General features: G+C 30.1%; 3 protein-coding genes across 3 annotated transcripts in view; 2 read left to right on the top strand and 1 right to left on the bottom strand.

The window, feature by feature from the left end:
• Nucleotides 1-26,911, top strand: part of LOC120420190 (iron-sulfur cluster assembly 2 homolog, mitochondrial) — a 454,760-nt gene that overhangs the window by 422,865 nt on the left and 4,984 nt on the right. The window lies entirely within an intron of this gene.
• On the top strand, nucleotides 129-18,169 carry LOC120420183 (syndetin). Its single transcript, XM_039583159.2, has 6 exons — nucleotides 129-500; nucleotides 578-898; nucleotides 3,834-4,724; nucleotides 12,735-14,135; nucleotides 14,196-14,311; nucleotides 17,594-18,169. The coding sequence occupies exons 1-6, from the start codon at nucleotides 435-437 to the stop codon at nucleotides 17,937-17,939; spliced, it is 3,141 nt and encodes a 1,046-aa protein (XP_039439093.1). The 5' UTR covers nucleotides 129-434; the 3' UTR covers nucleotides 17,940-18,169.
• Nucleotides 17,941-26,911, bottom strand: part of LOC120420187 (doublesex- and mab-3-related transcription factor 2) — a 22,566-nt gene continuing 13,595 nt past the window's right edge. Inside the window, exon 2 of the mRNA XM_039583169.2 lies at nucleotides 17,941-18,510. Coding sequence (XP_039439103.1) covers nucleotides 18,212-18,510 — 299 coding nt within the window. The 3' untranslated portion in view covers nucleotides 17,941-18,211. The remainder of the gene's footprint in view (nucleotides 18,511-26,911) is intronic.

The raw sequence follows: 26,911 nt of genomic DNA, 5'->3' as shown, positions 1-26,911 counted from the left end.
CGCATTCATTTTCCGTCCGTTCTGCTGAATACCGTCCTGATCACCAGTTTTCTCCACAAATTAGCCTCACCCACTGGGCACTCACCCCAAAGGCGATGACGTTTACAGCTTGTCAACAAACCCTCCCTGCAGCTTCATTCGCCCACCCACCCACACGACCGATCAATCTCAAAAAAGTTGTTTCAAAGAGCAGAAGGAAAAAAAGCTAAACCTTGCGTAAAAATCTGTCAATACTGCGATTAGCGATTCGTTTGGCTGCACACACCCGAGTGCACCGTGCTAATTACAATGACTAACAAGTGGCAAGAATGCTGAATCAAGCACGAAATTAGTCCTCGCAGCTGGTTTCGCGAGAGAGGAGAGGTCGCGCAAAAGGTGATTCATTTCTGCGCGGCGGCGGAACGAAACTTTCTCTTTTTCTGGCGGAGCAAAACATGGACAAAACACGGGATAAAATGGAAGAGATCAAGTACCGGGTGCTGGATCTGATCAACAAAAAGGTAAGCGGCGCGCCATCGACCAAACAGCTGTGTTTCTAGAGAAGGGTGAAAAATAATCGATTTCCTCACTCCCGCAGAAGGACGTCAAAATTCCAAAGATGGGCTTCACCGACTACTACGTCGTGCAGCAGCAGCAGGGAGTCAGTTCCGGCCAGCAGCGGCAACATTCGCCGCACGTTCCCGGGGGAGGGCCGAGGCCTGCGTCCAGAGCTGGGAGTTCCTCTGGGAAGGGGTCGGACATTTACTGTCCCTTTGATGATGACGATGATGACGGTGGAGATCAGCTGGATGCAGCCGGGGACGGAAGTGCGTCGAAACTGTCCGATCAGGAAATTCTCGAATCCACCGAAGCGATTTATTTCGATGCGGGAAGTAGTACCGGGTTGCATGAGTTGAAGGTGAGGTCGATATATTTTTTTTAAATTTCTTAAATGATTTTTAATTTCCCAGCTTTTCAATTTAAAAATAATCTGTTTAAGTTCCCTGCTCAGTGTACGATGACAGCTTCAATTGCCAGTACACTGTTAATGCGAACAGAGCAAAAACAATTATACTTTGATGCAAACTGTTTACAGCGGCACGTAACTTCCAGAGCTGGAACGGAACGGATGGAAAGGGTCATATTTTTAAGTGTTTCTTTTTGTATTTATCCTTTTTATGTTATGCGATGCTAATTTTTTTAAAGTTTTTGTCATTTGAATGCACAAACTGTTTTAAAATGCATTTTACACTAGTTCAGTTGTTTTGCAAGTTTATAAAAAATGTAAGATTTGACGAAAACAAAAATTTTAGCGAAAAAAAACTTTTTGCGATAAAAAACATCGAACATTTTAAAAAATTCAAAAGATTTTTAAATCAGCCCAAACATATTAAAAATGATTCCTAACCGCAGGGAAATGCATTTTAAATTGATTTCAGCTGATTGCACTCAAATTTCCAATGAAATATTGAAGTTATTTTTTTTTGCCTCCTGATTTTTCGGGCCAAATTTGTACCAAATAAAAAGAAAACATAAAAAACGTTTGTTTTGGGAATTAAATTTTTAGTGCAATATTCAAATATCCTAAATTCAAAATGTAACAATTTTGAATACAAAAATTTAAAAACTAAAATTCGAGAATAAAAAAATAAAATTAATATTTTTTTATTTTCAGTAAAATGTACAAATTTAAACATTCAAAATTTCAAGAAATTTTAAAATTCTTACATCGAAAATCAAGAATCAATCTTGAATTCTTCATCAATCTTGAGACCTAGGATAAGACCCAGATTTTGAGAAAGATAAATATTTTCTGATTAGATTATCTGGAGTGAAATTTTGGCGAGGGCTTCGAAAAATCGAGAACGAACTGCTTTCAAATATTTCATGACGTTTTTTCTTGATTTTTGATTTTATTAATTGAGAATTTTTGAATTTCTGAATTAAAATTTTTAATTTCTAAAATTTAAGATATTTCAATTATTTTTTAAATTCATTTTTAATTAATTAATTTCGGAATTTTTGAATTAAGAATTGAAAATTTTGAAGTTTTGAGCTTTAAAATTTTTAATTCTTAAATTTTGGAAATTTTAATTTAAATATTAATAAATTAAAAAAAATATGATTGAAGTTCTCGGAAAAATAGATTAAAATATTAAAAAATTGTAAATGCTGAAATAAAAATAACCCTTATTCAAAAATCAAAGAATTAAAAAATAAGAGTTCTACAATTCAAGCATTAATCATGAATGAAAAAAATCCAAAAAACAAAAATCAAAAATTCTCAAACTCTAAAATTTTGTAATTTTCAAATTCTTTGATTCGACTCTTAAATTCAATCATATTTTAGGTTAGAAACTCAATTATAGAGAATTTAGAGATTTGATAGTTTGACAAAAATTTCGGGCCATATAAAATTATAAATTTTTGGTATTTTTTTGATTTTTTTTTATATTTTAATCTTTTTTCCGAAATTTTTTTTTTAATATTTAAATTTAAATTTTAAATCAGAAAATTTTAAATTTTAAATTTAAATTTCAAACATTTAAGATTTCAAAAATGCTTAAGCTCAAAACTTCATAATTTTCAATTCTTAATTTAAAAATATAAAAAAAAAATTTTAAGATCTAAAATTTTAGAAATTTAAAATTAAAATTCAGGAATTCGAAAAATCTCAAAACATAGAAAAATCAAGAAAAACTAAAAAAAATAACATTTTAAATTGAAAATTTCAAAATTTAGGGATATGAAATATTGGAATGCAGTTCGTAAACGATTTTTCGAAGCCCTCGCCAAAATGTCACTCTCCAGATAATCGAATCAGATTTTTATTTATCTTTCGCAAAATTTGGGTCTTTCGAACCTTTGATTTTTTAAATTTAAAATTCAAAAAAATGCTTTAAAAATGTTAGGTTTTTGATTATTTGAACTTTTGAAGCTTTGAATTATTTATTGATTTTATTTTTATTTTTTTATATTCATGTTTTATTTTTATGTTCTAAAATCTGTGTCATTTCTAAATTTCAAAAAATTAAAATAATGTTTTTTGTTTTATATTTGTATTTTTGTATTTTCATGATTTAACAAGTGTTTTGAGTGTTTTGTTATTTTTCTACCAGACATTTTAATGCTACTTGTTTGAATTTTCTCTTTGGTTTTTTTTTAACAAAAACAAAATCCGTCCTTTTATTTTCAAGATTCTGCTTTTTGAGATTAGGAATAATAAGGCAATTCGGAATTTTCAATATAATTATGATTATCGAATACAACATTATTCATACGGTTATAATTTTCAGTCGCATTTAAATAAGCAAGTCCCAAATATTAGCTTTTTCATTAAAACATATCTCAGTCACGAAAATGTCCAGCAGATCTACTTCTGTCAGAATCCTGCTAGAACGGTGGAACATTTCTGCTAGAATGCTGTAAGAATATCCAGCTCTGTGGAAACTGCTAGAATCCTGCTAGAACGTCATGACTGGGAACAAGCACCGCGCGAAGAAACGTCAAATGCCACTTTCCGTACCGCTTAAGAATTTTTTTTTCGTGGCCCTTCCCTTGACCGTTTCAAAAAAATATGAAGGAAATTTTAAATCGATTTGCGGAAACGTAGAGGCTTACACTTAAGTAAACTAAATTTTTAGTATACGTGCCGCTGCAAACAAATTACATCAAACGACATGTTTTCTTCTGTTCCCATTGGAAGTGTATTGACTTGTATTGACATTAACTGTCACTGTACACTGAGCAGTAAAATTGATCATTTTCTATTAAAAAAAAACATATTTTTTAGAAATAAAAACTACGATTTTTAAAACAATTCTTTAGAAATAAACTAAATATCTCCCTTCCAGAAACTCTCCGAAACGGACGAGCTGCTCAACTGCGCCAGCATCGAAAAGGCCATGACCACGCTCAAGCAGCAGCACAAGGTCGTCTCGAAGAAGGTGCTGCAGCTGATCCTGGAGCAGCGGTCGGCGTGCAACGCCGAGTTCCAGCGCATCCAGGAAACCGAAGCCCTGCTGCGCGAAACCATCGCCATGTGCCGAACCACCCGGACCCATCTGGACGGGTCGAAAAAACTGCTCACGACCACCAACTTGGAGATCCTCGCCGCGTACAAGAAGCGCCAAACGCTGATCAACCTGCTGAAGACGCTGAACGCGCTGAAGAGCATGCGCTCGATCGACCAGCGGCTCCAGAAGCGGCTGTCGGAGGCGGATTACAGCGGTGCCATCGCGATACTGCTCGAAAACAAGAATCTTTCGGAGCGATTCCAGCAGTACAACTGCATCGAGTCGCTGTCGACGAAGCTGCAGGACACGCTGCTGTTGAGCGAAGTTCAGCTGGAGGCGGTCCTGAACGAAATCCCGACCGTTGGGTTCGACGCGAAAAAGTACGCGAAACTGCAGGAGGCGTACAAACTGCTCGAAAAGCAGCTGATCGCGATGGACCAGCTGCACATGAACTTTATCTCGTCGATTCACACGGCGGCGTTTACGGTGCTGAAGCGGCACATGGAGGACCGGCGGTTGGACGTGGACGGTTCTACAAGTAGCAGTAGCAGCAGTAGTGGGTCGAGCGGGGGAACGGGATCAACGGTGGGCGGGGCCGGTGGTGGGAAGCCGCAGCAGCAGAAGTTGACGTTTGAGCAGATGTGCGAAAATGTGCCGAGTGAGAAGTACATTCACTGCTTGACGGATTTGTGCCGGGCGTTCTGGAAGATACTGGTGTCGTATTATCAGGTAAGCAAAATTACTTTTTTTCTCTTCCGGGATTTAAGAACAAAAATAAAAGATTGAATCTGTTAAAAAATAGCAATACTAAGCAATTTGCTTTTCGCGTGTAAAGTGACAGCTACAAAAGCTAAATGTTTACAGCGAAACGCTTTACCATTTTACACGCTTATTCTAAAGAAAGAAGGCGTGGGTTAAATGTTTTAAAATATCTATATTCAAAATTGATTTTCTAATTTAAAGGCTGATACGCAGATTGGAAGGAACGCAAAACTCCTTGAAAACGCCTAAGAAACGGTCAAGGAAAGTGTTTTTTAAGAATTTAAGAATTTAAGAATTTAGGAATTTAAGATTTTAAGAATTTAAGAATTTAAGAATTTAAGAATTTAATAATTTAAGAATTTAAGAAGAATTAACAAATTTAAGAATTTAAGAATTTAAGAATTTAAGAATTTAAGAATTTAAGAATTTAAGAATTTAAGAATTTAAGAATTTAAGAATTTAAGAATTTAAGAATTTAAGAATTTAAGAATTTAAGAATTTAAGAATTTAAGAATTTAAGAATTTAAGAATTTAAGAATTTAAGAATTTAAGAATTTAAGAATTTAAGAATTTAAGAATTTAAGAATTTAAGAATTTAAGAATTTAAGAATTTAAGAATTTAAGAATTTAAGAATTTAAGAATTTAAGAATTTAAGAATTTAAGAATTTAAGAATTTAAGAATTTAAGAATTTAAGAATTTAAGAATTTAAGAATTTAAGAATTTAAGAATTTAAGAATTTAAGAATTTAAGAATTTAAGAATTTAAGAATTTAAGAATTTAAGAATTTAAGAATTTAAGAATTTAAGAATTTAAGAATTTAAGAATTTAAAAATTTAAGAATTTAAAAATTTAAGAATTTAAAAATTTAAGAATTTAGGAATTTCAGAATTTAAGAATTTAAAAATTTATAAATTTAAGAATTTAAGAATTTAAGAATTTAAGAATTTAAGAATTTAAGAATTTAAGAATTTAAGAATTTAAGAATTTAAGAATTTAAGAATTTAAGAATTTAAGAATTTAAGAATTTAAGAATTTAAGAATTTAAGAATTTAAGAATTTAAGAATTTAAGAATTTAAGAATTTAAGAATTTAAGAATTTAAGAATTTAAGAATTTAAGAATTTAAGAATTTAAGAATTTAAGAATTTAAGAATTTAAGAATTTAAGAATTTAAGAATTTAAGAATTTAAGAATTTAAGAATTTAAGAATTTAAGAATTTAAGAATTTAAGAATTTAAGAATTTAAGAATTTAAGAATTTAAGAATTTAAGAATTTAAGAATTTAAGAATTTAAGAATTTAAGAATTTAAGAATTTAAGAATTTAAGAATTTAAGAATTTAAGAATTTAAGAATTTAAGAATTTAAGAATTTAAGAATTTAAGAATTTAAGAATTTAAGAATTTTAGAATTTAAGAATTTAAGAATTTAAGAATTTAAGAATTTAAGAATTTAGGAATTTAAGAATTTAAGAATTTAAGAATTTAAGAATTTATAAATTTAAGAATTTAAGAATTTAAGAATTTAAGAATTTAAGAATTTAAGAATTTAAGAATTTAAGAATTTAAGAATTTAAGAATTTAAGAATTTAAGAATTTAAGAATTTAAGAATTTAAGAATTTAAGAATTTAAGAATTTAAGAATTTAAGAATTTAAGAATTTAAGAATTTAAGAATTTAAGAATTTAAGAATTTAAGAATTTAAGAATTTAAGAATTTAAGAATTTAAGAATTTAAGAATTTAAGAATTTAAGAATTTAAGAATTTAAGAATTTAAGAATTTAAGAATTTAAGAATTTAAGAATTTAAGAATTTAAGAATTTAAGAATTTAAGAATTTAAGAATTTAAGAATTTAAGAATTTAAGAATTTAAGAATTTAAGAATTTAAGAATTTAAGAATTTAAGAATTTAAGAATTTAAGAATTTAATAATTTAAGAATTTAAGAAGAATTAACAAATTTAAGAATTTAAGAAGAATTAACAAATTTAAGAATTTAAGAATTTAAGAATTTAAGAATTTAAGAATTTAAGAATTTAAGAATTTAAGAATTTAAGAATTTAAGAATTTAAGAATTTAAGAATTTAAGAATTTAAGAATTTAAGAATTTAAGAATTTAAGAATTTAAGAATTTAAGAATTTAAGAATTTAAGAATTTAAGAATTTAAGAATTTAAGAATTTAAGAATTTAAGAATTTAAGAATTTAAGAATTTAAGAATTTAAGAATTTAAGAATTTAAGAATTTAAGTATTTAAGAATTTAAGAATTTAAGAATTTAAGAATTTAAGAATTTAAGAATTTAAGAATTTAAGAATTTAAGAATTTAAGAATTTAAGAATTTAAGAATTTAAGAATTTAAGAATTTAAGAATTTAAGAATTTAAGAATTTAGGAATTTAAGAATTTAAGAATTTAAGAATTTAAGAATTTAAAAATTTAAGAATTTAGGAATTTCAGAATTTAAGAATTTAAGAATTTAAGAATTTAAAAATTTAAGAATTTAAGAATTTAAGAATTTAAGAATTTATAAATTTAAGAATTTAAGAATTTAAGAATTTAAGAATTTAAGAATTTAAGAATTTAAGAATTTAAGAATTTAAGAATTTAAGAATTTAAGAATTTAAGAATTTAAGAATTTAAGAATTTAAGAATTTAAGAATTTAAGAATTTAAGAATTTAAGAATTTAAGAATTTAAGAATTTAAGAATTTAAGAATTTAAGAATTTAAGAATTTAAGAATTTAAGAATTTAAGAATTTAAGAATTTAAGAATTTAAGAATTTAAGAATTTAAGAATTTAAGAATTTAAGAATTTAAGAATTTAAGAATTTAAGAATTTAAGAATTTAAGAATTTAAGAATTTAAGAATTTAAGAATTTAAGAATTTAAGAATTTTAGAATTTTAGAATTTTAGAATTTAAGAATTTAAGAATTTAAGAATTTAAGAATTTAAGAATTCAGGAATTTAAGAATTTAAGAATTTAAGAATTTAAGAATTTAAGAATTTAAGAATTTAAGAATTTATAAATTTAAGAATTTAAGAATTTAAGAATTTAAGAATTTAAGAATTTAAGAATTTAAGAATTTAAGAATTTAAGAATTTAAGAATTTAAGAATTTAAGAATTTAAGAATTTAAGAATTTAAGAATTTAAGAATTTAAGAATTTAAGAATTTAAGAATTTAAGAATTTAAGAATTTAAGAATTTAAGAATTTAAGAATTTAAGAATTTAAGAATTTAAGAATTTAAGAATTTAAGAATTTAAGAATTTAAGAATTTAAGAATTTAAGAATTTAAGAATTTAAGAATTTAAGAATTTAAGAATTTAAGAATTTAAGAATTTAAGAATTTAAGAATTTAAGAATTTAAGAATTTAAGAATTTAAGAATTTAAGAATTTTAGAATTTAAGAATTTAAGAATTTAAGAATTTAAGAATTTAAGAATTTAAGAATTTAAGAATTTAAGAATTTAAGAATTTAAGAATTTAAGAATTTAAGAATTTAAGAATTTAAGAATTTAAGAATTTAAGAATTTAAGAATTTAAGAATTTAAGAATTTAAGAATTTAAGAATTTATAGAATTTAAGAATTTAAGAATTTAAGAATTAAAGAATTTAAGAATTTAAGAATTTAAGAATTTAAGAATTTAAGAATTTAAGAATTTAAGAATTTAAGAATTTAAGAATTTAAGAATTTAAGAATTTAAGAATTTAAGAATTTAAGAATTTAAGAATTTAAGAATTTAAGAATTTAAGAATTTAAGAATTTAAGAATTTAAGAATTTAAGAATTTAAGAATTTAAGAATTTAAGAATTTAAGAATTTAAGAATTTAAGAATTTAAGAATTTAAGAATTTAAGAATTTAAGAATTTAAGAATTTAAGAATTTAAGAATTTAAGAATTTAAGAATTTAAGAATTTAAGAATTTAAGAATTTAAGAATTTAAGAATTTAAGAATTTAAGAATTTAAGAATTTAAGAATTTAAGAATTTAAGAATTTAAGAATTTAAGAATTTAAGAATTTAAGAATTTAAGAATTTAAGAATTTAAGAATTTAAGAATTTAAGAATTTAAGAATTTAAGAATTTAAGAATTTAAGAATTTAAGAATTTAAGAATTTAAGAATTTAAGAATTTAAGAATTTAAGAATTTAAGAATTTAAGAATTTAAGAATTTAAGAATTTAAGAATTTAAGAATTTAAGAATTTAAGAATTTAAGAATTTAAGAATTTAAGAATTTAAGAATTTAAGAATTTAAGAATTTAAGAATTTAAGAATTTAAGAATTTAAGAATTTAAGAATTTAAGAATTTAAGAATTTAAGAATTTAAGAATTTAAGAATTTAAGAATTTAAGAATTTAAGAATTTAAGAATTTAAGAATTTAAGAATTTAAGAATTTAAGAATTTAAGAATTTAAGAATTTAAGAATTTAAGAATTTAAGAATTTAAGAATTTAAGAATTTAAGAATTTAAGAATTTAAGAATTTAAGAATTTAAGAATTTAAGAATTTAAGAATTTAAGAATTTAAGAATTTAAGAATTTAAGAATTTAAGAATTTAAGAATTTAAGAATTTAAGAATTTAAGAATTTAAGAATTTAAGAATTTAAGAATTTAAGAATTTAAGAATTTAAGAATTTAAGAATTTAAGAATTTAAGAATTTAAGAATTTAAGAATTTAAGAATTTAAGAATTTAAGAATTTAAGAATTTAAGAATTTAAGAATTTAAGAATTTAAGAATTTAAGAATTTAAGAATTTAAGAATTTAAGAATTTAAGAATTTAAGAATTTAAGAATTTAAGAATTTAAGAATTTAAGAATTTAAGAATTTAAGAATTTAAGAATTTAAGAATTTAAGAATTTAAGAATTTAAGAATTTAAGAATTTAAGAATTTAAGAATTTAAGAATTTAAGAATTTAAGAATTTAAGAATTTAAGAATTTAAGAATTTAAGAATTTAAGAATTTAAGAATTTAAGAATTTAAGAATTTAAGAATTTAAGAATTTAAGAATTTAAGAATTTAAGAATTTAAGAATTTAAGAATTTAAGAATTTAAGAATTTAAGAATTTAAGAATTTAAGAATTTAAGAATTTAAGAATTTAAGAATTTAAGAATTTAAGAATTTAAGAATTTAAGAATTTAAGAATTTAAGAATTTAAGAATTTAAGAATTTAAGAATTTAAGAATTTAAGAATTTAAGAATTTAAGAATTTAAGAATTTAAGAATTTAAGAATTTAAGAATTTAAGAATTTAAGAATTTAAGAATTTAAGAATTTAAGAATTTTAAGAATTTAAGAATTTAAGAATTTAAGAATTTAAGAATTTAAGAATTTAAGAATTTAAGAATTTAAGAATTTAAGAATTTAAGAATTTAAGAATTTAAGAATTTAAAAATTTAAGAATTTAAGAATTTAAGAATTTAAGAATTTAAGAATTTAAGAATTTAAGAATTTAAGAATTTAAGAATTTAAGAATTTAAGAATTTAAGAATTTAAGAATTTAAGAATTTAAGAATTTAAGAATTTAAGAATTTAAGAATTTAAGAATTTAAGAATTTAAGAATTTAAGAATTTAAGAATTTAAGAATTTAAGAATTTAAGAATTTAAGAATTTAAGAATTTAAGAATTTAAGAATTTAAGAATTTAAGAATTTAAGAATTTAAGAATTTAAGAATTTAAGAATTTAAGAATTTAAGAATTTAAGAATTTAAGAATTTAAGAATTTAAGAATTTAAGAATTTAAGAATTTAAGAATTTAAGAATTTAAGAATTTAAGAATTTAAGAATTTAAGAATTTAAGAATTTAAGAATTTAAGAATTTAAGAATTTAAGAATTTAAGAATTTAAGAATTTAAGAATTTAAGAATTTAAGAATTTAAGAATTTAAGAATTTAAGAATTTAAGAATTTAAGAATTTAAGAATTTAAGAATTTAAGAATTTAAGAATTTAAGAATTTAAGAATTTAAGAATTTAAGAATTTAAGAATTTAAGAATTTAAGAATTTAAGAATTTAAGAATTTAAGAATTTAAGAATTTAAGAATTTAAGAATTTAAGAATTTAAGAATTTAAGAATTTAAGAATTTAAGAATTTAAGAATTTAAGAATTTAAGAATTTAAGAATTTAAGAATTTAAGAATTTAAGAATTTAAGAATTTAAGAATTTAAGAATTTAAGAATTTAAGAATTTAAGAATTTAAGAATTTAAGAATTTAAGAATTTAAGAATTTAAGAATTTAAGAATTTAAGAATTTAAGAATTTAAGAATTTAAGAATTTAAGAATTTAAGAATTTAAGAATTTAAGAATTTAAGAATTTAAGAATTTAAGAATTTAAGAATTTAAGAATTTAAGAATTTAAGAATTTAAGAATTTAAGAATTTAAGAATTTAAGAATTTAAGAATTTAAGAATTTAAGAATTTAGGAATTTCAGAATTTCAGAATTTCAGAATTTAAGAATTTAAAAATTTAAGAATTTAAGAATTTAAGAATTTAAGAATTTAAGAATTTAAGAATTTAAGAATTTAAGAATTTAAGAATTTAAGAATTTAAGAATTTAAGAATTTAAGAATTTAAGAATTTAAGAATTTAAGAATTTAAGAATTTAAGAATTTAAGAATTTAAGAATTTAAGAATTTAAGAATTTAAGAATTTAAGAATTTAAGAATTTAAGAATTTAAGAATTTAAGAATTTAAGAATTTAAGAATTTAAGAATTTAAGAATTTAAGAATTTAAGAATTTAAGAATTTAAGAATTTAAGAATTTAAGAATTTAAGAATTTAAGAATTTAAGAATTTAAGAATTTAAGAATTTAAGAATTTAAGAATTTAAGAATTTAAGAATTTAAGAATTTAAGAATTTAAGAATTTAAGAATTTAAGAATTTAAGAATTTAAGAATTTAAGAATTTATGAATTTAAGAATTTAAGAATTTAAGAATTTAAGAATTTAAGAATTTAAGAATTTAAGAATTTAAGAATTTAAGAATTTAAGAATTTAAGAATTTAAGAATTTTAGAATTTTAGAATTTCGCCGGGACCGTGGTGTAGGGGTAAGCGTGATTGCCTCTCACCCAGTCGGCCTGGGTTCGATCCCAGACGGTCCCGGTGGCATTTTTCGAGACGAGATTTGTCTGATCACGCCTTCCGTCGGAAGGGAAGTAAATGTTGGTCCCGGACTAACCTAAAAAAAAGGTTAGGTCGTTAGCTCAGTCCAGGTGTAGGAGTCGTCTCCCTGGGTCCTGCCTCGGTGGAGTCGCTGGTAGGCAGTTGGTCTAACAATCCAAAGGTCGTCAGTTCGAATCCCGGGGTGGATGGAAGCTAAGGTGTAAAAAGCGGTTTGCAATTGCCTCAACAATCAAGCCTTCGAACACCTAGTTTCGAGTAGGAATCTCGCAATCGAGAACGCCAAGGCAATGCTGTAGAGCGAATAATTTGATTTGATTTGATTTGATTTGAGAATTTCAAAATTTTAGAATTTTAGAATTTAAAAGTTTAAGAATTTATGAAAATTTAATAGTTTAAGAATTTAAGAATAAAGGAAATTAAGAGTTTAAGAATTTAAGAATTTAAGAAAAACTTTGAAACATTTGTACCAGCCTTATTTTATAATTTTTAAATATTGTAATCTCATAATTTCATAATATCATAATTTAATTTTTTTTTGTTTTAAGTTTTTTAATTCAAGAGTCACGAAAAGAATGCGATTCGATCTGCATACTTAGCTTAAAACGCGCAAAATGACCTTTTGAATTTGAGAAAGTAGCAATACCACAGACAATACTAAATAATTTGCTTTTCGCGTGTAAAGTGACAGCTGCATAAACTGTATTTTTACAGCGGCACGTCTAATGGTAATTAAGCTTTGCAGCTTACACGCTAATTCTAAGAAAAGAAGCCAAAGGTTAAATGTTTTAAAATAATAATTATTTAAATAATAAATAATTTGATTCAATATTGAATTTCAAAATTAATTTCAGGTTCGATGCTGGCACCAGAACCAAAAGCTGTACGAGAAGGGCCAGGAAGCGCAGCGGAAAAACTCCGTCGACCCTGCCCCATCCGCCGTGCCCACCTTCCACGATGAGTACATCGAGCAGAAGCTGGAAAGTGGCCAGTTCCGGCTGTGGAACGACATCCAGGCAAAGATCGGGGTCTTCATCAACAGCACCCGGTTGAGTGCGCTCAAGTACGAGTACTTTATCCAGATCCTGGCGATCGTGCAGCGGCTGAAGAAGGTCGGGCTGGAGTTCTGCGAGGACCCGTCGGAGAAGCTGATGGAGCACATGCAGCGCCAGAGCGTGGAGTTCTTCCGGCGGTACCACGTGGCGTGTTTGGAGGAGATTGGACTGTTCTTTGACCACGAGGTTTGGGTTCCGATTGGGAGTTTCAGCGACGTGAGTCAGCTGCAGGAGTACAAGAACTTTAAGCACGCGTTGGTGAAGGGGCAGAACGGGGTTGTTGGAAGGGGTGGAAGGTCGTCCAGTCAGGAGAACAAGACGTTGGAGGGGATGGGGAACAGCGCTTCTTCGGTGCACTCGCAGGACGAGAGTTCGCTGTACGGGTCTTGCGGGTATTTCCTGCGGTTTACCGAGAAGAGTTCACCGTTCGACGGGGGTTTCGATTGTACGATGCTGGAGGAGGACATTTTGGCGGGGATCGCGGACGAATCCTCGTACTACTATTCGGAAGACAGCAGCGACAACAACGAGATCTGCTTCCAGGACCAAAGTCCGGAAGCGAAGCAGGCGAAACCATCGACAACTTCAAGCAGCGGCCTTACCGTAACCAACACTTCCCTAACCGTCCTGCGGTGCATCGGTCGCTACCTGTACTTCTGCAAGCTCCTCCACTCGATCGCGCCGCACATCGTGACCTCCATGACCGAGCTGATCGACTTCTATCTCTACTCCGTGCACGAGCTCTTCTCGCGGGACCTCCCCGTCCCCCGGGACAACCTGTACTCCCCAGCCCTCAAACGCCAACTGACCCGCATCCAGCAGACCGTCATCACCAAACTGCGCAAGTGGCCCCTCTCGGACGAGATGATCCGCGACGACCTCGCAAACCCCGAGCTCATGTACGGCCTGCAGCGGCGCATCGTTGCCGTCGAGAGTGGCCTCGGACTGATCGCCCAGTTCCGGCTGATGCAGGACTACCTGCTCGGGCTGCTCGGCGCCGATCCCTCCGCCCAGGACCGGCTCCGCCAGTACGTGAGCGATGCGACCGAGTGCGTGCCGGACGTCCGCAAGCCGGTGTACATGTGCGTGACGGCGCGGATCGTCGACTTGCAGAACATCCTGCACGCCATGGGCAAGGTCAAGTGGGACGTGAACCACGTGAACGTGCAGCACAGTTCCTACATCGATACGATGAACAGGGTAGGTTGTGGAATTTCTGAGGAAGAGGTGTTTAAACTAAATTTTCTTTCATTTTTTAAGGGAGTTCAACACTTTGCCATGCGGCTGGAAGAGATCTCCGCTCAGCTGGTCAACATTCCAAAGGACGCTCTCTGGGATTGCTTCGTGCACGTGCTAACGCATCTACTGGTGGAAGGGTATGTTCTCTATTGCCTTCTCATATTCTCTTGAAAATTTAAATGCTATAGATTTATTCAATTTTAACACGATTAATCTCCATCATTCTGGGCAATAATTTGTTATGTCGTGAATTGTTTATCTTTTCTGCTTTGTGTAATGTGACAGATTCTTTTTTTGTAATGTTATGCAGTATTTATTTTGCGTGTACAATGACAGTTGCAACGCCAGCGTTAACACGTTTAAAATAAACGACATACAATGATTTCGCTTCGTTCGCTTCCGTTTCAAAATTATTTGTTTGCAGCGGTACGCAGAGTCAAAATATACACGCTCGTTGAGAATTGGTTAGAAATTGGTTTGAATTTACTCATTTTTTTCTCGAGCTTTAATTTTAAAATTAAACTCAAATTTATTGCTAAGATCGAAAGAAATGTTTAGTCTATATAAATAAAATATATGTATAAAAAAGTAGGCTAAAATTCATTCAAATTATAGGTAACTAATTATGGTTAGTTTACAAAAGGACACAAAAGCGATTATTTAACAAAACCGTTGTTTGGTAAATTCCTTCGCAAGGTGCTTGTTTGCAAAACTTTAAACTCTTTTAAACTCTAAAATGGTAAATTCTAGAATTATTATTTCATTTTCAAACTCTAAAACATCAAAGTTCTAACAATTTTTAAACTCGAAATTTATAAAATTCTACAATTTCAGAATTCCAAAAAATTCATAATTCTTAAATATAACTTGAAGCCCAAGGCGACCAAATTTGAATGACTTTGATGTATGGTTAATTCACCCATATAGACCTCCGTCGAGACCTCCGTTGATCATGTAGCTATCTAGGCCATGACATCCGGGAGTTCTTGGATACACAGATTTGAGGATGGCCCATTATCAGTGTTTTGTGGATGACCCCTTATATAAATGTTTCGTTTAATTGTAAATAAAATTAAAAAAGAAAAACCCATTTTACGCCAAAACCCTGCAATAACGCTCCTTCGATTTGCGCTCAAACCCCGAAATAACGCTCCCCCGAGTTGCGCTCTTCTTCGGTTTGCGCCCCCTCCTCAAAAAGAGCGCACACTTGAAAGATTGGTCTAAGTTTGTTTTTCATGCTAAACACTGCAAATATGAAACTTACCGGAAGTTCCGGATTACCGAAACTGTTGCCCCCGAATAAGCCCCTCGTGGATTGAAAAGCCTTCTCCTCAAATCAAATGCAACCGGAAGCAACCCGCCGGTAAAATCGATTGCCGCAGTGCCCAGAACCCTCACCAGAACTAGTTTTACAGATCGGAATCAAAAATTAGCCACCCTTACCTTTCATTTGCGGCCATAACATTTGAAATCGGTTAATTTCCATTTTTTGAGCGATTTCCTTCAACGTTCGAAATTTCCAAATGTTGATCCAGCAAACAAAACAGCGCGCTGCTGACAGACCGCGGATGAACTTTTCTTTTGTTCTACAAGGGGAATTGGGGGTAAAACGGTCAAATTGGCAAACATTGATGTTTTAAAATTTGGCTATTCTAGTGCGTTTGAAAGGTCAAATTTGATGTAACAATGCCTAATTTACTGTAAAAATGAATTACATCGCATCAAAGTAGCGATATTTACGAAAAAATAATTAATTTTTAATTAAACCGAATGACGAAATGATCATTTAACCCCAATGCACCCCCGAATCTTTTTTCGCGGTGTTCATTCGCTCGCGCCAACTCGCGATCTCCGGGCGGTGAACTTTTCGCCCAATTTTGTCGCCGGCACTTTTCAATGAGAAGATTAATAAAATTTAAAATTCTTAATTTTAAAATATCTTTAGTTTGATCATTCTTGAATTCTCAAGTACTAGAAAATTTTAATCCTAAAATTCGAATTTACAAATATTCTAAAATTCTAAGATTCTACAGTTTTAAATTTCAAAAATTCAGATTTTCTCTTTTTTCTTAGGTTTTAGAATTCAAATTTTTCATTTTTGTTTAAAATTCAGAGAATTCAAAGATCTAAATTTTTTTAAATTACTTAGAATTCTGAAACTTTAAAAATTCCAACATTCTAAAACATCGAAAAATTATCAAACTCTAAAATTCCGAAATTCTATCATTCTAAAATTTTAAAACATTAAAATTCTTAAATTATGAAATTCCAAATTTTGGAAATTCGGTTATTTTAATTTGAAAAAATCTACAATTTTAAATTCTCTTTTTTTAATTGTCAACATTTGATAATTCTAAAATTCTAAAGTTTTAAAATCCTAAAATTCTAAAATTCATAAAATTCATAAAATTCATAAAATTCATAGAGTTCATAAAATTCATAGAGTTCATAAAATTCATTAAATTCATAAATTCATAAAATTCTTTAAATTCATAAATTTCATAAAATTCATAAAATTCATAAAATTCATAAAATTCATAAAATTCATAAAATTAACAAAATTCATAAAATTTATAAAATTTATAGAGTTCATAAAATTCATAAAGTTAATAAAATTCATAAAATTCATAAAATTCATAAAATTCTTTAAATTCATAAAATTCATAAAATTCATAAAATTCATAAAATTCATAAAATTCATAAAATTCATAAAATTCATAAAAATCATAAAATTCTTACAATTCATATAATTCATAAAATCCATAAAATTCATAAAATTCATAAAATTCATAAAATTCATAAAATTCATAAAATTCATAAAATTCATAAAATTCATAAAATTCATAAAATTCATAAAATTCATAAAATTCTTAAAATTCTTAAAATTCTTAAAATTCATAAAATTCATAAAGTTCATAAAATTAACAAAATTTATAAATTCATAAAGTTCATAAATTTAACAAAATTCATAAAATTCATAAAATCCATAATAACACAAAGTTCATGAAAATGATAAAATTGATAAGGTTGCTAAGTTGTTCAAATAAAAAAAAAAAAAAATTCTAAAAATTCTAGCATTGTAAAATTCCAAGCAAAGTTCATAAAGTGCATTAATTGTAATGTTCCTAAATTTTTAGTTCAAATTTTTACATAAAATCTAAAAATACTAAAATAACTGTTAAAAAAATTTAATGATTTTAAATACAGCCTGTTGCCTTTTGTTGTTTCGGAGAATCGAATCACGAAATTACTCACCTAAAACGCTCCTAAATGTTTTTAACGATGAATTTTATGGAGTCCCAAATTGAACTTGGTTTTAGTTATTTTTTCAGAACATTTGACGGAATGTCAAACAGTTACACTGTCAAGTCGTTTTGTCGATTTTTGAATAATATTTTACCCAAATCATCTTGTTCCAGTTTCGCCGCCGCGAAAAAGTGCTCCGCCGGTGGTCGCGCCCTGATGCAGCTGGATTTTACCCACTTTATCTCGATCCTGGAGATCATATCCGGAGGGAAGTATCCGGAACATCGGGCGTACGTCGAGCAGTACGTGAAGGCGTACTATCTGCCCAAGGACCTGCTGGAGCAGTGGCTGGTGGAGGGTTTCGGGCGCGGTTATTCCGTCAAACATCTGACCGGTGTGGTGCAGTGCGCCTGCACGAGCGATAAGAAGTTGCGCCAACGGTTGCTGGCCCTGGTGGAAAGTTCCGGAGGAGGGGGAACGGCTGGCGGTGATAACGGCGATCTGAACAAGGAATCTTAAAGTATTGTTTTGTGGTATCTCTTTTGGTAGTGATGAATTGTTTTAATTTTAGCGGGAATCTAAAAGCAACTTATTAAAAGACATTATAATTATGTAGCAAAATAATCTCATTGTTTTATTATTTTTACAAACTATATTATTAAACACGATTTATGAGTTTATTTTATTTAACAGAACAAAGCTATGTACACATGAGTAGAAATATAAAAAAGACAAAGTTTAACAAATTACGTCACTGGTTCTTGATTCGGTTGGAAAGAAACTCCCTTCCCTTACTTAACCCCAATAATAGATTCTATCGAAAAAGAAAGCTTCGGTTTCGAGGGCAGCTCGGAACCGGTGCCAATCCGCCGCAGGTGCTGCTCGATCAGACTCTGCTGGACAAACTCCAACGGGGGCAGCATCACCGGTTTGAAGGGAACCACCACCAGCGGAGGAGCGGCTGGAGGCGGGCTGGGAAGTTTCACCAGAATCGGAGCACTCATGAGGTGGCTGTCGGCGAAGGCACGTCGCTTGCGGATTCGCTCCGTCAGCGGGGACTCGAAGAAGGGCGCGAACCGGGTGCGGGAATCTGTGGAAAGAATGGGGAGAGAAAACGGCGTTTTTTAAGTGATAATTAATACGGTTAATTGGGTGAGTGAGGGAACCGACGTCAAACGTCATGTTATTTGGAAGAAATGAAACAAATTGCGCGTTTTGAAACTGCCGGCTCAATTACGACTGAGAAAATATCTTTTTTTTGTGTTTAGAAAAATGGATAAGCAACTTGCAGTGAAGAGTTTGTTTATTTTCCTTGAAAAACGTGCAAAACTATGGTTAAAATCATTTTGAATTTGCCTAAAATTATATAACCGTGTACCGCCGTTAAATGTGATTTTGACAGTATAAGTCAGAAATGGTCCTACCCTAAAATGAGTAACATCCATTCCAAACCGCTGTAAACAAATTTAGAATTTTCAATATCACAGACTGATTAGACATTTCACTCGAAGAATATTTATTAATTTTTTGCAATTGGGTACTACAGCCCTATGTCAATTTTTATGTACAACGGTAAAAAACAAGATTAAAAACCATTTCTGATCACTTTTTTCATTTCAATGCAAAAAAAATATTGACAAGACAACATTTTTTCGATGCTTCAACTATGGTCCCCTTGGAACGAGCTGGCAAGTAGGAACTTTTCTGTCAAGAAGGATCGCGAGGATAATTTTTCAAAATTGATTTAAAAATCCATTTTCAACTCTTTGTGGTCGTACAAAGGGTCATTGTACTCAGAAAAATAAGCTTTATCGCTGTAAACAATAATATCAGCAATCTATGCTTCATTTTAGGACCCAATTTAGATTTTTGCATTGCACTAGAAAAAATTAAAAAAACACTGAGACTTCTAATCACAGTTTTTACCAAAACTGTCAAGTAAATGATCTCCCAATTTGTTCTCGATTTAAAAATATATCAAGCAAATCATCGCCCCTCTTCTTTCTTTTTTTCGCGTCCCACATTGGGAACCAGGTGGCACTTGTCGCCTGGCAGCAAACTTTTTCCAAAAAGAAGCCACTGTATAGATGTCCACCCGTCAGTCAAACAAATATACATATTAATTTGGAACTGCTCTGCTATTTTCTTTAGCGACTTTTCGGTCTTTCTTTACATTTGTGCTCCCTTTTTTTAACCGAAGTTCGGACTCCCCGCAGGGCCTTGCCTTATTCTTTTCTACACATTTTAAGGTCGTTCCGTTCTTCAAACATGTGCGACTGCTCTACTCCATGAAGAGGGGTTTTGTTTTAACACACAGTTTCGCTATGCTAAGTAGTTGTATTTCATTTGGTGATCGAATTTCGACTCTTCTTCCCAAAAACGACGCTGGAAGTGTTCGAATCTGTTGTTTTAAACTTCACAACTGCTCTGTTTGTTCAGTGCAGGGTTAGGATTCCAGGGAAAATAGGCGAAAGTGTTATTGGAGAAAGTATAAAGTTGACTTTGCTCACCTTGCGCTTCTTGGGATTTTTGTAAACTTGAAAGTAAGCAAGCAGTTTTCGATTCATTATTCCAATATTTTTGATCTTTAAATTTCGATTGGGAAACTTGTAAAATTCATTGTTTGCTATTTTGAATACATGTGTGTGTGTGGTCCAATCCAATACCCGCTGGCCGGCAGCGAAATTATGGGAAAGTATAATTTGTATCAGACTTGGGTTATGCTGATACAGCTTATCTCAGTCCCGGGTATTAGGTGGTGACAGCCCTCGCGCTGCTTCTAATGACCCATTTCAGAATGGCAGAGATTAGTGCGTCCATCCCGGGAATTCCCGGGACAAAAATCCCGGGATTTTTCGAAAACCGGGAATTCCCGAATCCCGGGATTTTCTATAATTTGTCCCGGGAATTCCCGAAATCGAAAAAAAAATCATATTTTGGTCTGCAAATTCAGATTTGGTTGTGGAAATAGTAGAACAGTTGAATACTAAGCTATCGATAAAAGAAGCATTAAAATAGATGAACAGTTGAATACTTAGTAATCGACAAAATGAATTAAAATTTGTATTCGGCAAATATCAGCATTAATTTGGCTTTTTAGGAAAAAATATTATAATTTTAATGAACAGGTCCGCAAAATGCCTAGCGCTTTAATTTTTTTCTCTTTTTTTAAAGAAAAAGACTGGATATATTTACGTATATTTTCGATGTTAAATTTGAAAAAAACAATCTCATATTAAATTATTTTTAATTAAACACCGGCAACTGTGGCAAATAAGGACAAATGTAACGAATAAAGACAACTTTTTAAGCAAAAAAAAATTTAATAATGTTTTGGATGAATTCGGTTAAACAGGAACAAAACATATCTAAAATTTTCAATTAACTGGTATCATTTTTTGTTGTTGTCGTTTTTTTGTTTTTCAGACATAGAAAAGATTTTTTTAAGCTGTTTTAGTAATGTCTTATAAAAATATATATAAAAGAAATAAAAGTATAAAAAACTTATGTAATTTGATTCGCAAATAAAAAAAAATAATCACATTGGAATTAAAAATTTTAGTTGATTTAAAATCCAAAACACCACAAAGAACAAAAAAAACAATTTTTAATTTCTTTAAGGCTATTTAAAAACTGTCGGCCTTGTTTAGATTGAAGTGTGGATTATCACCAATTAATATTATTAAGCTAATTCTATGATTTTAAGCTTCAAAACATAACAAATATAATGAAAACATAAATTTTACTACTGATTCAAAAATTTCCCGGGATCCCGGGAATTCCCGGGATTCCAAAAATATTTTTCCCGTTTCCCGGGAAATTCAAAACCCGGGAAAATTGGACGCCCTAGCAGAGATCCTAGCGGCCTAATTCCGAGGTCATTGGGCATTGTCTGGCCCCGCCTAAACATAGAACAAGAACCAGACGGATCCTCGAACTATCTTTAAACTTCCAATCCCATCAGGCAAAACAGAGATCAGCGCGTATATAATGATAAATAAGTGGCATTTGGGTAAAAACACTTTTTCTTCCTCTTTTCCCGCGCGAAAGAACGACGCAGGCCAAACACGATCGAAGCAAGCCTTGCCTCGCAAAGAGCAACAGCAAGACTCATTGTTTGCTATTTTGAATACATTGTGTAAAATTCATTTATACATTTTTATTCTTATTGAGCACTTTTAGACCCTTGATAAATTTTCGGACTATAATAGGTCGGAAAAAAGTCCTAAAAATTAAAGAAAACATTTTTTTTCATAAATTCATTGTTTTTTTTGTGGTTTTGGGAAAGATGTAATGCAGTGATAATAACAAATATTCTGCGAAACTTTTTGCCTAAAGTCATAGCAAATTTGGCTTAATGAAATATACTTAATTTTAAATAATTATCAAAAAAATGTTTGTAAGTTTTAATCAAAACATCATTATTTTTGCAAATTAAGCTGATGAAAATAGTTTTCAAAGTTTATGTCCCTGGAAAATGTCAAGGGGGAAGAAGCAAAATAATATAAAAATTTAAATAACGCCTTGGTGCCAATATGTCCATTAATTTAAAATGAAAAATGGGTTATAGAATGCTCATCAAACCAGTATGGTTCTCTAAAAAATATGCTAAATAAACTGTTTGTGGTCCTGTATTTTAAAATATCACCCAAAAAAAAAATGCTGTTAAAGTATTTTTGGTTGATTTCACGTCTATTTCCGATTTGTTATTGGTTTTTTTTCAATAATATTATTGTCATTCAACTCTTCAACTCATTTCATTTGTAAATTATTAGATTAAAGAAATCATAATTTTTCGCAGCAAAAAAAAATAACATTCAAATAACGAGCCCTTACTTATAAAACATAATAAGCAGAAAATATATTTTTAATATACATTCAATATTGATTCAATATAATTTCAGCAGAAAATATATTTTCAATATAACTTCAAGTTAAGTTAATTACACTTCAATCTGTTCTAAAAAATAAATTTCAAGAATTTGTAGGCAACTTTGAAGGGGAGAGCAACTTTAAATTTAAAAACGTTTAAAAAAAAATCACAGGATCCTAAACTAAAACAAAATTCGTCAAAACTGCAAAATACCAGATAATGAAAGACTAAAATTTTCAAAATCAAAAATCAATGATTTTAAAGATCGAGAACGCCAAGGCAATGCTGAATAGCGAAAAAATTGATTTTGAAATTGGAAAAACGTATGTTTTCATGTGAAAAAAACGATACTCGTTTCTGAAGAGTGCTTTGCTTTTCTGCAAATACTAGAATTATTTTTTACTGATTTATTTTCTCAAGTTTGCCAATATTTTTCAAAAGACACCTTCAGAATCAGATTTTGCACTGTCTTAAACCTCGGTGCATATTTTTTTGTGTGCCTTTTTCCAAGTTTGATGGAATTGGGTCCTGAAATTAAATTTTAACCGCTGACTTTATTCCTCACAACGTTAAAGCTTAAATCAGTTTCGCGTCTTCTTGACAGAAAATCTCTTCTTTGACAACTAGTTCGAAGGGGACTACAGAAGGTATCCTCAATAGGGAGACTGGAAAGCGATGGCTGAATCAAGTGACAACCATGTTTTGAGCTTGGCTACACTGTCAAGTTTTGCTGGACGTAAAGACAAATGATCGTTGAGATACGTTAAACTTAAAAATCCATTTTAAACAAAGTGATGTTGTGCTCAGGAAAATTCTAGCAAAACAATGTTATTGGGCCAATTTTGAAGTGTAAACAAAGAGTCATTCCTGCTGACGTAAGCAGGATAGACTCTCACTTCGCAATTGGCCCATTTACATTGTGTTGCTTGAAATAAGCCTAATCCTAAGTGTGATTAAAACAGATAATTATCATTAGAAGTAAAATAACTAGTAAAATTAGAAGAAAAAACCAATTAAAAATTTTTCCTATTCTTTTTTTTTTGTTAAATCTTACAAAAGAGATTTTGGTTTGGGTTCTAAACAGAAATGAATTTTCAGTAAATTTTGTATAAACAATTATAGAAACATCAAAACATTTTTAATGAGAGTGCTGAAATAAAAAATCTTTGTCAACCATCTTCGGTCCCCCCGTCATCTTTGACGGAACCGCTGTAAACAAAACGAATTCGCTCGGCGCGTCACGCGATTTTGACAGCTCTTCGGAAAATTTCAATCTTTTCTCGCTTTGCAGTGAAATTCCGAGAGGAAACGAATATTTTTGAGTGAATATTGCGAAAATAAAGTGTTTGTATGTGAAAGAATGCTATAATCTGTTAGATTTATGTAATTTTCTTAAAAACATAAGCGATTTCCATGGAATTCAGTAAAAACAGTAGGATTGATTTGTTTACAGCAGTACCACAGTGGGATAAAAGAACTTTTTTTTTTGGTGGTCATAATCGGAATCATGTGCATAAATAGTTAAAGCGATTTGTTGTTTTCAAAATTATTGATGATTTTCGTGAAAAATGTTGCTCTAATCTTCGGGATGTTTCGTTTCGGCAGAATGTGAACACTTCAACCTCAAATAAGTTTGAATAAAGGTCATGCAGGTTCATACAGCCTGTCAAGTTCTATGGGTAAGTTATGCATACTAATTATAAACATCAAAAACCATTCTTTATTTGATTTATACTGTTATTTATACGTGAATATATTAACTATTGGCTTCTGGAAGCCAAATACCAAATATAGTTTGTTGAATTTATAAGAATATTGAAAATTAAACAATTCCAGTACCATCATTGGCAAAGATTTAATTGCTAATGCTATCGAAGCTGTAAATTTCCCAGATTGTTTCACTCCTTTACTCATGGCACCACCCAGTCTACCAACATCGTCCTCTTCTCCTTATTCTCATCCAGAAGGATCCCTAACCCTGCCCTTTTCCTTGCCACATGTGGCTCGGATCGTATTGCGCGGGTCTCGCTCAACCAAAACATCGATCTGTTCCAGAAGAAGAACAGAGCAATGTGTGTGCGGAGAAATTTGTGACTTTTGGCTTCCGAGACGGTGTGTCCTTTCGGTGTAAATGGTCCTGGTTGATGCGATCGTAAAACGCTGTCCGCTTTCACGGATTGCATCCCGTTGTTTTAGGATCTCTCGCGTGTAACGCGAAACTATGAAAATTTTCGTTTTCCGCCACAAGGTTAGGCCGAGTTGAAAGGGATCACGTTACAGGACCAGGGGGAATGCATCTGCATGACACTGCCAGACAGAGTGGCGGCGGCGTCGGCGGCTTAAGATAGAATTGTATGGTTAAGCCAAACGCGACTAATTGAAGTAATTACTGTGAAATGGATTTGGGATTTTTTTTTTACCGCCAAAGAGGTCGATTCGTTCTACAGATCTATGAAAACGGCACATTATTTATTCAAAAATGCATTCCGGAAGCATTTACTAACCGTTTGCGCTCGAAACTAGAACTCGGAAGCATTCGTCATTGTTTGGATATCTCCGGAATGACCTAATTTCTGCCCAACAACGTAAACAAAACGTCATCCCCTCAACAATAACTTTGATTTGCGGCGCTAATAAAAGTGTAACATTTGATACCGACATCGCGTTCATCTTTCTCGCTGAACCCATCTCTCGTCATAATTCCACAAGAGAAGAAAAAATCTCAAAGTATGGCATCGCTCAATATGGCAACATTTGTTTCATTTTAATTAGTAGATGCTCAAGCCTCATCCTCTCATTCTTTCTTGCCCGTGGGCCCATAAAAATCAATCTGATTATTTTGCTTCCTCTCCCTCCTCTCCTCCATTTTCTTCTTGACTCTTTTGCATTCGATTCGGATTGATGTCCGAGCCTTAAGGGGGGATCAACACGGTTTGATTACCAGTTCGAAGCTTGATGAGGTGCGGGAACAATCACGTGCGTTTGTTCTGGCACTTTTTCCTCTCGTTTGCGATTCACTGGACGCGTCAATATTGTGAAAATGGGATTGGTTTGATGATAACAACGCAATTCTTTTGATTTTGAAAGGCGATTGTGTATCTTTGCACAGAAAATCATTCTCTCGATGAACATTTCCAGATACATACGTATCCCAAAAGTGTGTTCTGTTTAGAGAAATTTAATTAAACTTCATGTAATTATAACCCTTCACTGGAACAAGTTCTGTTATTATTAGGAATAAATAACAAGGTTTTGTTCGAAAAATATCTTAATTTGTCATCAAAAAATATTGCCAGATAATTTGATACCATAGAATTAAAATTAATTTCAAAAAACCTGTTAAATGAACTGGGCTTTCCACATAACCGACTTTTGATTTGTTGATTTACTTGATTCTATATAAAATTTACAAAATTTCTTATGCTGAATAATCAAATTAAAATAATGATGTGAACACGTAACCAGAAATTTGCAAGCAAATTGGAAAAAATATTTTACCTCTTGTTTATTTTTTTTAAAGTCCCATGTATATAAGAAACCCCATGGCGCATTATTGGTTGTTTAAAAAAAAAGTACTTAGAATTCATGGCAACGCGGTTAAAAAATATAGATCAAATAAAAAGCAACTTTTATTATTAAATTGTGGCCAATAACCATCAAAGAACCAGTCTAAACTTAAAATTAGTTAATTCATATTTATAAAAAAAAGTAACATGCGACCGAAGCAAAAAATTAATTGCATTAGTAAATTTTTAATTTTTTTCTGGACCTTCCGCAACCATTTAAAAAAAAAAACATTTTATCAATTAATACTTCATGAGATAAGGACAAAATATATCTTTTTGAAAAAAATATCTTATTTTTCTTTTGAAAACTGCTAAAACTTATTTCAAAAAAAAAAAAAATATACAACAAATTCCATATGAAATAAGCCTAAACCGAAAAAAGTTCTCCGATCGTGCTCAAATTTTTTCTGGGGATTCCTTGGCCAAAATAATTCTCGGATTAGTTTTCAAAAAGCCGTAAGAGCCAATGTTAAACAAGGCCTTTTTTCCTCAGTATTCGACCTACTTATGGGAAACCAATTTAAAAAATGCTTAAGATTGTTCGTCTACACGTCTTTCAAGTGTCCTAAACTAAAAATAAATGGAATTTTGTTGCAATTTAGAGAAATACGAATATGAGTCACGGTGACTCTTACGGCTTTTTGAAAACTCACCCGATAATTATACCCATATTTTTTTGTTTGGCATTAGGGTGACCTACATCGTGCTAAGGTGGTTCGAAAAATGGCAATTTTCGTCGTTTTTCGCAAAAACCATTTTTTTTAAATCATATCTCCGCGTCATTTCATCCAATTATAGCTGTCTTAGACGCAAAAGAAAGGTGATTAAATCCGGATTCGTAATTGAAAGACGCAACTTTTGATACCCAAACATGTATAGGTTATCGCTGAAATTTTAAAGTTAACGCATTTTTAGTGAAAAAAAAATGATTTTTTCTAGTTTTCTTTTTTTTTCATTTTTTTCTCGCGTGTGGCTCGTCGAATGCTCAGTTTTTATTTTCAAAAATCATTTTCTTTTCTTTTGCATCTAAGACAGCTAAAGTCGGATGAAAT

This window comes from Culex pipiens, chromosome 1, assembly GCF_016801865.2.
Source record: "Culex pipiens pallens isolate TS chromosome 1, TS_CPP_V2, whole genome shotgun sequence".
Lineage (NCBI taxonomy): Eukaryota > Metazoa > Arthropoda > Insecta > Diptera > Culicidae > Culex > Culex pipiens.
This window is presented reverse-complemented; position numbering and strand designations above follow the sequence as displayed.

What these genes read in the sequence shown, in the direction of transcription:
- LOC120420183 (XM_039583159.2), top strand. Translation starts at nt 435, where the DNA reads ATGGACAAAACACGGGATAAAATGGAAGAGATCAAGTACCGGGTGCTG. An exon ending in TGGATCTGATCAACAAAAAG is followed by an intron (nt 501 to 577) that starts GTAAGCGGCGCG and finishes TCACTCCCGCAG; the next exon opens with AAGGACGTCAAAATTCCAAA. An exon ending in CCGGGTTGCATGAGTTGAAG is followed by an intron (nt 899 to 3,833) that starts GTGAGGTCGATA and finishes TCTCCCTTCCAG; the next exon opens with AAACTCTCCGAAACGGACGA.